At 40.4% G+C, this 14716-nt stretch overlaps 1 protein-coding gene across 3 annotated transcripts in view; it reads right to left on the reverse strand.

Moving 5' to 3' along the window:
• Positions 1-11073: 11073 nt before the first annotated feature.
• LOC124113205 overlaps positions 11074-14716 on the reverse strand; it is a 54606-nt gene continuing 50963 nt past the window's right edge. For all 3 annotated transcript variants that reach the window (XM_048395389.1, XM_048395390.1, XM_048395388.1), the window contains 3 exons: positions 14293-14398; positions 12963-13054; positions 11074-12456 (listed from right to left, as the gene is read on the reverse strand). In XM_048395389.1, coding sequence (XP_048251346.1) covers positions 12418-12456; positions 12963-13054; positions 14293-14398 — 237 coding nt within the window. In that variant the 3' untranslated portion in view covers positions 11074-12417. The remainder of the gene's footprint in view (positions 12457-12962; positions 13055-14292; positions 14399-14716) is intronic.

Here is a 14716-nt window from a genome sequence, read left to right on the forward strand (position 1 = left end):
TGCCATCATGAGGTTGTTGTTTTTATTTGTACATCGAAACGCACAGTCAATCACTGTACTTTCATTCGGATTCGGGGACCTACCCTCCCCACCCCCACCCGTACTTCGCACCTTCGTGTCTGAGTTAGACGCCATTACATCACGACAATTTGATGCACACTTCCCAAAAAAGACAAACGACAAGGCAAAATGATATATCCATTACACTGACCAATGCATTATTCATTTCATGCGATATTATTTTTGTTGGAAATGCTGGTTGCTAACATGTCGTGGAGTACACTGATGACAATCTTCGAGGGGTGATTGTAGTTCGTTGTTAAACTCCACAGTCCATATCCAAGCTGTATTAGGGTAGCCTTTATATTATGGTATTCTCTGATGGTATTTGTGTTGGGACTCAAACCCGGCTTATCAGCTTGACGAGCCATAACTTTATACATTAGACTACCCCACCACCATAATTAGAAACAGATAAACTTCAAGAAATGTGTTATTTCTAAACCTTTGAATATGACAGGCTTGCATGCATTGACGTGTTCTACATGGTGTGTCTAAGGGGTGTTTAACGCTTCACTCAGCAATATTCCAGCAATGTGACAGCGGGGTACAATGTGACCACGCCCTGGACATTGCTGGAATATTGCTAAAAGAGACGTAAAACCCACTCACTCCCCAGCTGCCTGAGGCGATGTCTAACGAAAAAAGCTAGAAATACAACAGATGAACTTTTTTTTATAGTTATTGTTTTTCTTAATTTATTGTTGCCCCATAACAGACATGATCATGGACATCGGTTCGAAACAGTTAAAGTGACCAGAATGTGTGTAGGTCGAGTCACATCATCGGAATCCTATGTTTCTTCTTCTTGACATATAGATGGCCGCCCCAGTCCCAAGTACGCCCCCAACAATCACCATGGCGACACTCACGCCCACCACGACACCTGGAAGGAATAGGTACATACGTTATATAGGTCACAAGGTGCAGACTGTTATAAGCCACTTTATCCCATCTTAATTAAAAAGGAGTATATTATTAAACATGTTTTTTCTTCAACAGAATCAGTAAACGCACTATCGTGATTTTCTGGTTCCTCGATCACATGACTGTCTGGATTGTTTACAGACCATCGTCACTTTGCAGGAGTACTGCTATGCGGCGGCAGACAGCTAATACTTTCTATTTTACGCAAATTGTGTGACTGGGCGGTTCTACAGCTAGGGCAGGGCATGCTTACCTCTTTGCGAACACCTGGTGTCATCACTGATTTTCAGTGATCCATTAATATTACTATCCCAGCTATTTGTCCTTTTACACCAAATGGAGAATGTTTCGGCGGATAATCGAGCACATAGGCTCTCTTGCGTTGTCGTTTCAGAAAACCTCCAGTGCCTTCATCCTTTTATTCTCGAATCGGTTTTAATCTCACGAACAGGGATGCTATGATATACCCATGATTGTTATTATACAATTTCCATTGATATTGTAACATGTGAATGTATCTTGCTAGAAATTTAGTTTACATTTGAAGACAATGTAATGACATGTGGAATGGTGCAAACCGAAAAGTGAAATGTTTTCTTTATATTTCCGCGAGTCGGAGATGCAACTTTCGTTTTTGTATCCGAAAGAGTGTATCACAAGTCTTCGGGGACGCTGATAAATCTCAATGCTTTTCAGAACGCCTGTTACCAGTACATGTACGCCAGCAACAGATATTTTACGCCCGTTTCCTAATGTTCATGACAAGTGTGTTTAAAACATGTAAATGTTTAACTTTGTTTCTTTTTTTTTGCGGTTTATAAGTTAGATAAAACATTTACCCTCGCCCCTGGCGCCCCTCGATTTTATCCCTTGGATTCAGGTTTTAAATCTCATAAAACCCGATGACGTGTTTTATCATATACGTAAAATATCTGAACGTTTTTTGATAATCGCGTGTACAACTGGAAAACTCCAGTCTTCCTCGTGCTTCTAAAATACACGCCACCACCATGGCAACATTGTTTGCCGATCTTTGTAATATCTGCAATTCAAGCTTCTTACAGCCAAACCGGCGTCGGAGATATTAGGTTATACCTTGATGTACGTGTCGACTTGAGTGAATTAATATTGTTTTATGCCGCTTTTAGCAATATTCCAGCAATATCACAGGGCGGAATATTGAAATGGGCTTCACACATTGTACCCATGCCGGGAATCGCACCCGGATCTTCGGCGTGACGAGCGAAAGGTTTCACCACTTGGCTACCAGACCGCCCTACGTGTCGTCTCGAGCCCACCTGGCAATATGGCGACACACGCACGCTTTGTATCTCTATCTCCGTTTGTGTTCAAATTGTGATAGGATAACATGAAAAACATGGCGGAACGATAACTTCGTTGTTGGCTTATCCCTCGGAATACGGTTTAATATACCCTCTGTTCATGGCCATGTGATCAGCATGCACACTTGTACTGTGAATGACACGCTCGTCTCTGATTGGTTGTTGAATGGCAAATTTATTCCCCGTCTACCCTGCGGACAGGTAAGGTACAAATTTAATACATCCCGCTGAGAATGCGGAACTTCTTACAAATGTGAATGCAATGATTTATATTATCTCGAAACTGAACACCTATCAAATGCAGTTTTACAATCTTAACAAAAATGGCCACGAGAGGGCCGCGAGTCGCTATTCGGCTTGTCCCAAAATATCACGAGTTGATCATGAATGGCAGTTTTAAGGCAAATTTAACTGATCATATCTGAGCGTAATGCCAGGGCGATAACTCTGGATGTGTTTAAGTGGTCTGTCTTATGGGATATTGGCCCAAGTCAACACATGCGTTCTTTCACCTGTTAAGAGTCACATTAAGATTCGCAGGAGCAAACAATATGAAGAGGTCACCCTCAGGTGGTTTGGTTTTGGGCATTATCGACGTAATGCGTGCAATGTCGACGTACTGCGTGCAATGTCGAAGTACTGCGTGCAATGTCGACGTAATGCGTAAAAAGTCGACGTAATGCGTGCAATGCGACGTAATGCGTACAATTTCGATGTAATGGGTGCAATGTCGACCTAATACATGCAATGTCGACGTAATGTGTCGACGTAATTCGTACAATGTCGACGTCGGAGTAATGTGTGCAATGTCGACGTAATGCGTGCAAGGCAATTATTGATAAAGATGTTTATCTATAAACTGTTCAAATTGAAAAGTAAACATTCACGACATAGTTTGACGGTTCCTTTCGGAATGTCCAAACAACATAAACTACACCCGATGACATCACTGATTTTTGCTGATCTTGCATGTAATAATTTTGTGTATCTTGGAATGGATTCTGTTTGGATGGATAATCGAGACTGTTATTCTCTGGTGCTGACGTGTTACATTTAGAGAAATGCAGTTTTCAGATTTCATTAAACATTCCCATTTTAACGAATCGGGGCAACGTTGTCACTAAATACAATGTTATATAGCTGAGCCGATTTCTGTACCTTCTAACAGTGAATGACTATGGTTTTACGCCGCTTTTAGCAATTCAAGCAATATCACGGCCGGGGACACCAGAACTGGGCTTCAAACATTGTACCCATGTATGAAATCGAACCCGGATCTTCGGCTTAACGAGCGAACGCTTTAACTACCAGGCTACCCCACCGTCCGTAACCGGATGTCGTTTTCATTTGGTTGCAAGTGATTGGTATTCATTGTACATGGGCTTGCGCAGTGGTACATTACACCATTACACTATGTGCACCCGTCGGCTGATGTTACCACTAAGCTAGACACAGTCGACATTATCAAATCCCATTGTCTTATATCCAGTGTTATTATGAGGGTGGTGGGGTTTGGTTGGTTGGGAGGGGGTGGGGGTGACTGGGGAGTAGCCAAATGGTCACACAGAAAGCCCAGGTTCGAGCGGCGTAAAACCATGCTCACTCACTCGATAGATCATTGTATTCATAGGCAAGTTGTTGTGTGGAAAGGCCTGGTAATTTTGAAGCATGTAATAGCATTAGATACCTGATTTACAAATTGTTTTGTACAATAATAATCAAGCATTCGTCAGTGTCATGGAAGAGTTTACTGATATTTCACAGTGGTGTTTGTTATTAACCGACGCTTAAAACATGTGAGTCTCAGTTATGGATTTGGCATACGCACGGATACTGTGTCTGTAAAGCTGGGTATAAACACATGCTTCAATCAGTCGACTCCTTACCTGTTTTGTATCCTGCATGGCCGTATCCACACAGAATATTTGCCAACGAAGAACCATTTAGACCTGGTGTTGTTATATGGAGTTTTGCTGTTGTTGGTGAGATACCATGGCCGTCGGAGCTCTTCCAAGTGTGGGGCGCGGGGGTGGTAGAAGCTTTAGTTGTCGACGCCACCGTCGACTTCCGAAAAGGTTTTTTGTTTGTGGGACTCCAGTTGTCACAACTTTCGTGGGTTTTGATGTTGTCGGTGATGTTGCTTATGTTGCTTATGTTGCTGTTGATGTTGTTGCTGATGTTGCTGTTGCCGATTTTTTAATCGTTTGACCTTCCTGTGTAATGTCCCGGAATGACGTAGATAGAGCTGCCTACAAAAGGGAAACATACATTTGAAATTTGTAAAATCAATTTCTATGAATGTTCACTTCCATATTGAGGTTTCGTATGTTTGTTTGTTGTTTAATGCTGTACTCTGCAAAATTCCAGCTTTATGACAGCAGACTGTAAATAATCGAGCCTGGACCAGACAATCCAATGATTGATATCATGAGCATACATCTAAGCAATTGAGATACGACGGCATGCATCAACAAAGTCAGCGAAATAGGCCATCCGATCCCGTTAGTCACCTCTTAGGACATGCATTGGTTACAGAAGACCAAAATCTTACCCTAATCTTATTAGTATTAGTAATTGAGTAAGTATAGTTGAATGGTGATTTAAGCAATGCTCCAGCAATATCACGGCTGGGAGATTCCAAAGTGGGCTACACACATTACAAGCGCGTGGGGAATCGAGCACACGCTACTGGCGTGACTTACACTGTTTTAATCACTAGCCTACCCAATATACCCATAAGGTGTTATGACATGATAATACTAACCTCTACTTTGTCGTGAGTGAGTATTTGGGGTTTAACGTCGTTTTTAACATTAATTAAGTTGTATCATATCATCTTTGCTTTCGGCAGAAAAGACCAAAGGGACATTTCTAGTGTGTGAGTGAGTTGGGTTTAACGCCGTTTTTTAGAGTATTCAAGTTGTGGGAGGAAATCCCGAAGTAATGAAGCCTCAGACGTTTACCACTTTGGTGAAACCTAGAAACTTAATCGGGTCGAACCGTGATTCGATTCGACAAGCAAAGGTTTCTGACGTGCCCAAAGGACGCAACTCCGAGTCGCTGTTGACGACCCGACCACCTTCCCCAATGTAGTTATGTACCATTGTGAACACCTTCGTAATATACAAAGGACGAGGAACCGTTGTGTATTATGTTATAATGTTGCGACAATAATGACAGAGTATTGCGCCGTTGTTCTCGCAGCTGCTTCTTGTTATCTGTCTTAGAGCATAGCCACATACTTGAGTTGCAAGAAGAGCATATCAGTATAGGTAGTAAACAGCTCGCGACAACGTCTCTATTCATTTCCATTCACGGTCATCGAACCCACAGACTAGGCAGGCGTCTGTGCAATTCTTGAGCAGCATTGATATGTAAAGCTGGTGTACATTGGGGCTTCAACGTGAAGTCTTTCTATGCGATGTAACGTATTACCCACGGTGGACCAATATAAATGCTGCGAGAGATAATAATAAGATACAATTAATTGATATTGACAATAGAAAAAGAACTCCCATTATTATACCTAATGGGTATTACAGCGTATGCTCACTCAATGATGAATTTTTTAAGCCTTTGGGACATCAGTCTCACACAAAATGAGTCGAATGGGATGCGAGTTTTTAACGCTGGATAAGTATGTAAGACTTTTCCCAAACATATCAGCTACACTTGGATTTTTTAGCGAAGTAGAAGGAATGATAGTAATACAATCCAACACAACAGTGTATTGAATTAAATTGCCCCAAATAGTTCCTTATAAAGAGTTTATGCATCCATCTTGATCAGATCAGTACAACGGATAATATTCAACTCGAAAGCCCTTCAACTCTGCTAAGAGCTATTCCAGTCAAAGAAGAAAAATACAATAGCGGGTAGAACGGAATCTTTCTCATCATTATCACATAAAACATTAAATTGGGGTATTATTTCAGATCTCAAAATTTCTGTATCAGGTGTAAAACATCAACCTGTACATATAGGATACTTGAGTGTAACACTCCATATTATAAATAATGGTTGATTCATCGAGCCCTGGAACCATCACCTTAGACAATGTAATACAATTGCGCTTTCTGATTTTGGAGACACAGAAGGATTCGGTAAACCTGGTACAGATGGCAAGTTATGCGCTTTACACTTACAAGATAATGTATACAAGCGGAAAGAAGATACATTCACAGGTAATCTGGGAGATTTAAGTGATGTGGACGTTAGTAGACTCAATAAAAACACTTCGTACAATCTTACTCGCAATGATGGTAATAAATTGACTATGGTCGAAGCAAAAATCGAGTGGCTACTGAATATCGTCATTACCCCACCATATGTGATGATGGGTAAGGGACATCAATTAACTAAGATAATATATAGTGGGATCGTACTCGGGGCTTATATCCCCTCAAAACAAAAAAAGTGTTAGTTGCTCCCCTGCCAGAAAACCCAGATCATATGTTATTGAGTCGTCCAGCAGTAAAAAAATGTTAATTTAAATTATGTTACTGAATTCAATGATATTGAAGATAACTTGAAATGCTATACCAGCTCTTTCTACAATTATTATTGAAGTCTTGTTTGGAGATGCACTGGAAGATGCTTTCGAAATATTACCAGGTCTATCAATTAAATGGCTTAAGAAACACGAGCGTCAACGTTGCAGTATTATTTATATGGGAGTATCACCCGCTGCAACCCTTGAGGGGGTCCAAATTAATAAAGTGATAGCATTTCTCTTACTAAGATATTTATGCCGTATAATTTACATTTAATAAGGTTGATGTATACTCTCAAAACATTGAAACAAGACCAATTAAAGACTATTATACAATATAATAATATACATTATGGGTTTATATCAGGTGTTCGATGAAGCACCTGAAAAGATGGATACCATTGATGGATTTCGATTACATCAAATAAGCGACATAAAACATCAAATAGAGACGGAGAGGGAGTTGCGACTTGGATTGTATAAAAGGTATCACAGAGCTGTGAATGCTCTCGACGGAGTTGACACTTCGCTTGTAACAGTTGACATGGGACTCAGTGTAGTGGGTGTTGGTTTATTATCAAAGATAATCGCCATGCGTATCGTACTTGGCATGGAAGTAGACTGCCCGGAATAGCGATAAAATAAATTTCTCGTAAGTTGCAAAAGAAAGCATTAAAACATGATAATATTTGGATACTCGCCAAAGCAAAGATGAATAGCCTTGAGGATCATATTTCAACAGCACTGGCTGATTGTAAGATATCCGAGGAGGAGTTTCGTTTAGTGCTGTCAGAACTCACCAAATACAACGTAATGAAGCAGGAGATTCGATCCAATTCTCATAAGACCAGTGGTATTAGTGAAGACGAGAAAAAAGTTGATAGGACAGGGGAGACAACAAGCACGTCAATTATTCCGCGCCAAAACCAAAGAACTGGTTGGAGATTAAAAATAGATTGCTTCCTATCGTTGGATCACATTTAGACGAATGCTTACATAAGTATATAATAATGGAGAATTACAAGCCAATCAAATGGCGAGAATTACCACAGGGTATATATTATATCAGAGATGTCAAACCAACCAAATACGGTCATCAATTTTTTCTTTCCAATTTCGAAAAAAGAGTATATAGTCTGGTCTCCTAGTAAAATGAACAAAGAACTTAGTAAAATGTTGAATATCATTTTCTTCAAAATAATGGTATGCGTATGAGTAAAAATAATAAAGAATATTTTCATTATACGAGGAAAACGCAAACTGCCAGTCAAATGAATTTTCAAACATTTCACACTATACCATAACATTTTGTGGACATCACACGAGAAACACTTACCTGTAGGTCAATATCATAAATGCAGAGAGGTGAGACAATGAGAAACACTTACCTGCAGGTGAATGTCATTAATGTGGAGAGGGGAGACAATGAGAAACACTCTTACCTGAAGTTGAATGTTATTAAAGCGGAGAGGTGAGACAATGAGAAACACTTACCTGTAGGTGAATGTCATTAATGTGGAGAGGAGAGACAATGAGAAACACTTACCTGTAGGTGAATATCATTGATGCGGAGAGGTGAGACAAGGTGTGCCTAAGGAACTTGGCTGGCCGCAAGGAACTCTGGGTAGGAGGGTTATCAGCTTCTTAAGACCAAGGCATAGTTAGTTTAGGCTTTGATAAACACTGGCGTCTAATCTAATCAAGCTGGCAATTGGTATTTTGTAACTCATCCTTATGCCCGCATTCTTCTACGACAACGGATATCCCGAATAACCCAGAATAGGAAATAGGATAAATCTCAGTCATTTCTTGAAATTCTTAAATAAGTCTTATTTGATTCCAAAACATTCGTATAGTTCGCAAAGTTCGTCAAATCGGCGAGAATATTTTGTTTGTCAATAACTTTCATGGAAGGGTCCCCTAATTGAAATTTCATGGCTGTATCGTAATCCATTCGTTATTAATTCTTATGTTCCATAACAGCTTTGCAATCGATTCTTTTGCAGTCTTGGCTATACTTAGCGATTCGGCCCCAAATTTCTTGTTCTCAACCCGAAAACATCCCAAAACATTCACGAATGTCCAGAGTCAACTGCGAATCATGTAAGAATTAAGAAAGAACAACATTTGGCATATTCGTAACTTACTCATAGATGATTCTTACAATAACTAATTCTTATGTTCCGTAACATCTTTGCAATCGATTCTTTTGCAGTCTTGGCTATACTTAGCGATTCGGCCCCAAATTTCTTGTTCTCAACCCGAAAACATCCCAAAACAGCCACGAATGTCCAGAGTCAACTGCGAATCATGTAAGAATTAAGAAAGAACAACATTTGGCATATTCGTAACTTACTCATAGATGATTCTTACAATTTGTGCATGATCCGTACATAAATCTTGTAATTCGTACATGTTTCTTAACCGATTCCTGGCCTTCTTCATATTTTTCAACCCGCTTAGACACAAAAGTTTGCATTATTGCCCAAATCATTACAAATTTTGAAAGTTTCCCATTCGGGGTGATTCGGGATATTCATGGTCGTAGTGAAACGGGGCATTAAGAAAAACACAAAAGCTTTCTCTTCAATATGTCCGTGTATGGAGTTCTATTGTTTTGGCTTGAGAAACTGAATCGGGCTTTTGAGGTCATGCTCGGAAATTGTTTCTTGCATGACTTAAAAACACAAAACCGTCGACATACTGTCCCTTTTTCTACCAAAGCTTACTTACGCCACGTTTCCATGAAATTCTCGCATAGTTCACTGTTATTATAGCTATCGCGACCAGTGAAGATCAAGGCACGGAGTATACCTTCAGAAGACTAACTGGATCTGGTGGTCAGTCTTGCTGACTTGGTTGATGCATGTCATTGTATCCCAATAGCATAGATCGATGCTCATGATGTCGGTCACTGGATTGTCTTGTCCAGACTTTCATTATTTTCAGATCTCCGTCATATAGCTGGAATATTGCTGAGTGCGGCATTAATCAACAAAGAAACAAACATAGCTATCGCATCAACATTCTTTCAGATTTCTGAAAATCTAACTGTGCAACTTTCAACAATTTCATCTGCTTTCACCCTCATTTTCCCCAACAAAACTCAAAATTATCTACAAATGTCAATAAGAACTGACATGACAGTTTTTTATATTCTTTCGTCGATTGAAACAGCGAGTTGCAATAATTAAACTGTATTTATTTCATCCCTGGGTTGTTGGTTTTTCCTTGACACATCAGACGAGAGCTTACTTGATATTACCTGGGTAGTCCAAGCCATTGCTTGTTGTGAGAGGTTACTAAATGGTGAGGATTCACGTTAGAATTGGTCCCCTGCTTCAGAGACTTGGCATGTCATCATACCCCAACTGTGAGGATCGTGATTCACAATAGCAATCACAGGATTGTCTGGTTGAATTTTTTGGCTGCCATCATATATGTCATATTGATGAGTGAAGAGTTAAACAACACAAGCACGCATGCATGTATGCAGTCAAGCATATGTGCACGCAAACACACAAACGCACACACGCACACATCAAGACTTAATACTGGCGTGAAGATTCCGGGTTAGAATTGGTCTGCAGCAACCCATGCTTGTCGTAAGAGGCGACTAACGGGATCGGGTGGTCAGACTCGCTGACTTGGTTGATGCATATCATCGATCCCAATTGCATGGATCGATGCTCATGGTATTAATCACTGGATTGTCTGGACCAGATTCGATTATTTACAGACCGCCGTCATATAGTTGGAATAGTGCCGAGGGCGGCTTTAAACAACAAACAATCAAGCAGACTTTGGAGATCTTGAAGTCCACAGCCTACCTCTCAACAGTGGCTAAGAGAGGACAAACAACCCCTAAGCTGACATATCCCCATGGCTGGCTGTTCCCGTTTGCTTGTTCCATTGGAAATATATCATTCACAACAGCACGGTCGCAAATTTTTAATTTTTTTTATCAACAGAGAATAGTTTGCAAACAGAAATATGCTGCCTGGTTGTGTATTTGGTTCAAATGCAGCCTGTAAGCATTGGAGGTATTGTACTTAATACATACGAACGTAATTGGGTTAAGAACTTTTCAGCCACCCTCGTACCATGACATTTTGAAAGCTTGATGTAGACCTGGCATGGTGCAACAACGTTTGAGCAGGATCAACATGAGGCTACCGTCGCATACACACCAGCAGGCCAGGATCTATCACCAATGACTATGATATGAATAATTAAACCAACAATTTCATGGAAATTACGAAAATATTATTTATTTGAATACAGTTCAACAACAATTGGCATATACAGTGAACAGTGTTTAAAGCTTTATTTTTGTAACAAAATATGATACACTTTACAACGACCACATTAACATCCTTTATAAGATGAGTACGAACTAATTGTATGTACTTTAATATTGCGCAGACTGTCAAGATAAGTTTCGGTATACAGTATATAGGTAATATAGGCTCGCTAAATACAATGTTAATTCCTAATGCAGGATATTTACCCTCCCCAAACACACTAGCGTGATAACCTCTTTATCATATAATGTCATTCTTTAATTCTGTGCTTGGAAATCGCTTTCCCTCTCACAAACATTACCTAATAACTCACCCGATCAAACATTGGAGCAATGTGGCGTTACATATATTTCATTTTTTATCAGCAAAGTTTCCGATACTAAACTGCCGGGCGGAGGAAAGGATACACTCGGATATTGGACATAACCAAGAAATTAATACCGTTACTGAAACGACCCGTGACGATCGGGGTAGAAAAGGTCTTCAGCAACCCGTGCTTGCCGTAACAGGCGATTATGCTTGTCGTAAGAGGCGACTAACGGGATCGGGTGGTCAGGCTCGCTGACTTGGTTCATGCATGTCATCGTATCCCAATTGCGTAAAACGATCATAATGACGTCAATCACTGGATTGTCTAGTCCAGACTCGATTACAGACCGTCGTCATATGGCTGGAATATTGCTGAGTGCGGCGTTAAACAAACAAACAAACAAACACTAACATTTTACCGAGCAATCAAACGTCGAGATAGTAAAATATGAATTGGTAAGGGAGGACTTGCCACCGTCAGTTATAATGGACAATAACATATCCTTTCAATTAAAAGCATTTGCACACTAAACAACAAACAAACAAAACAAACATTGTCAGATGATGATTATGCAGGTCCACACACCAGCCAGGTGTATTTCCACAGATTGTTTGTTTATTTTTTTAGTGACCATCAAACATGGGTGTATAATTTCTTTGCCGGGCAGTTTAATTATACATTGACAGAAGATCAAGTTGTATTTTCGGAATGAATCTTGTCAAAATTATATCGTAGACAGGTTCTAATGTCATGTACGTGTCTCTTTCATTTCTTTTATTTACTTCCATCTCTTTGGCAAGATATAAGTGAGTGAGTGAGTTGGGTTTACGCCGCTTTTAAAATTAGGGCAAGTTATAAACAGACACAGCGGTCTTCTATATGAGTTACGGCTGTGACCGATTTGATTGCGTATTTGGTCTCAGGTTGAATGTGACGTCACAGTCTGTTGATTGTCGTGTGTTTCCCCCACCGTAGCGTCCATTAATACAGGTTGCCTGGGTCACACTGGTACAGCGATAACTGAAACAGCACACATTTATTTTAGGGAACTTCGGTTATGCCTCAGACAAACACCCGGAACACAAGCATCGTTTACTTTATATTCCCATATAAAAATATATAAATTAGACAGTTATTAAATCGAGAGAAATTGCTTATGTTCACAACATGACATAGTCATTATGAAATACAGAAATTGAATGTTTCAAGCACCAGTTTGACTTTACCAATGTGTTTACATTCTAATCTTTTTCCAACTAAAACACAACCTTTCACACAGTGCACACAAGGCCAGGGCAACACAGTTCATAACAATCAAATCCAATTAAAAAAATCGACATCTGAACATTGTCCTGGAATGTATGCCTAATAAGTGTTCATTTCCAAATTGGGAAATACAGTTTTTCGTGTAGTGTCAAATAGAAAGGCTATATTATTGACCAATACGCCACACATGAAATACATTATTTCCTTCATTGTTGCATAGAGAGGATATATTCCTGATATACCACACATGAAATATATACCTGATCAAGCTGCCCAATGAAGTTGTTGGTAGCATCGTTCTTGGAGTCTGTTCCGAATGTCAGGGCACACTGCATAATGGTTGACTGTGGCGCTGAAATAACAATTTTTTTCTTTAAGTTTATGTCATTTTTCTTTATTCCAGTGTTGCATCATAATTTAATCAGATAACAATGCGACAGCTTTTGTCCGATGTTGTTGATGTTAAGATATAAGTACACTATGGGCATAAGCTCTCGATGACCCCTTGAAAATTCGGCTTAGAACCGATCTTCAGCAACCCATGCTTGTCGTAAGAGGCGACTAACGTGACCAGGTCGTCAGGCTCGCTTACTTGGTTGATGCATGTCATCATAGCCCAATAATGTAGACAGATGCTCATGGTGTCAATCACTGGATTGTCTGGTCCAGACTCGATTATTTACAGATCGACGTGCGGCGTAAAATAGGAAACAAACAAAACAAATCTCTCAATGATAATCGACTGAAGTCAACAATATATGCCTCATTTGACACGTTTCCTCTATTGTCAGAATTATGTCCAGTCTTTTCGTGCGACACTGTTATCTCCCAGGGGACAGCCAGTCCACCTCACCCCTCGTGGATCACCACATTAAAGCATTTATACAACCCTACACGTCTATCCTTCCTTGTATATTTTCTCATACGATTGTAAGTCAAATCCTTTTCACGAGAGGGGGGAACCCGTGAAGATCCGGGGTAGAATAGGTCTTCAGCCACCCATGCTTGCCGTAAAAGGCGACTATGCTTGTCGTAACTAACGGGATCGGGTGGTCAGGCTCGCTGACTTGGCTGATGCTTGTCATCGATCCCAATTTCGTGCTCCAAACATGTGAATCACTGGATTGTCTGGTCCAGACCGACGTTATAGCTGGAATATTGCTGAGTGCGGCGTAAAACAACAAGAGGTTGGTACGGGTGGTCCAATGGTCTCAGGCGCCGCAAATCGCTGTGCAGCGTTGCCTCCCTTGGGCACACCAGAAATCTAGGATTCGAAACCCAATTCCCCCTGATTATATTTTTTGGTTTAGCAGAACAATACTTGTGCTCTTGGGTTTCACCAAAGTGCTAAACATCTGAGACCGCATCACTTCAGGCTCACTCCAACATTAAGCGGACACGCCAAGATAATTTGAATGCTGTTAAAAACAGCGTTAATCCTAACTCACTCACTCATTTTTCAGGAGAACGTAATTTCAATCCCATTGTTCCTCCTACATTAAGATTACAAAGCGGCGTTTAACCCCACTCACTCACTCACTCACTCACTCACCCCAATCCCGTTGATGTGATTAGCTACTGGCTACTCACCGTGAACCTTGGCAGCATACTTCAGCGTGGCACTCTCCACTACAGCCAACATGTCATAGCCCGCGTACGAAAATGTCACCGTCTTCCAGTCGTCACGGGAGAAGCCCTACAGTAGAGAGTCAGTATCATAGAAAAGCAGAAATGGTCGAAAACCCGGACATTTTACGGAACAACCAAATTTTATGTTTTTCTGTTCCTTAAGGTATAGTTATGGTACACACAAAACCTAGACAAATTCAGACTAGCATTCTCCCTCATGGAACATTTAAGAGTGTCTTAGACGTGTAAGTGGTCCAAAGCGAGGAAAATCAATTTGATTTACAACGCTACTCGGTCCAACGGATCAATCAGAATGCGAGTTACAAACCAGCGTCAATGTTCCGTTGACGATATCAATAACATGGCGGCCAGTCCCATTGATTAC

This window comes from Haliotis rufescens, unplaced genomic scaffold (genome assembly GCF_023055435.1).
Source record: "Haliotis rufescens isolate VD_foot unplaced genomic scaffold, xgHalRufe1.0.p SCAF_14, whole genome shotgun sequence".
Taxonomy (NCBI): domain Eukaryota; kingdom Metazoa; phylum Mollusca; class Gastropoda; order Lepetellida; family Haliotidae; genus Haliotis; species Haliotis rufescens.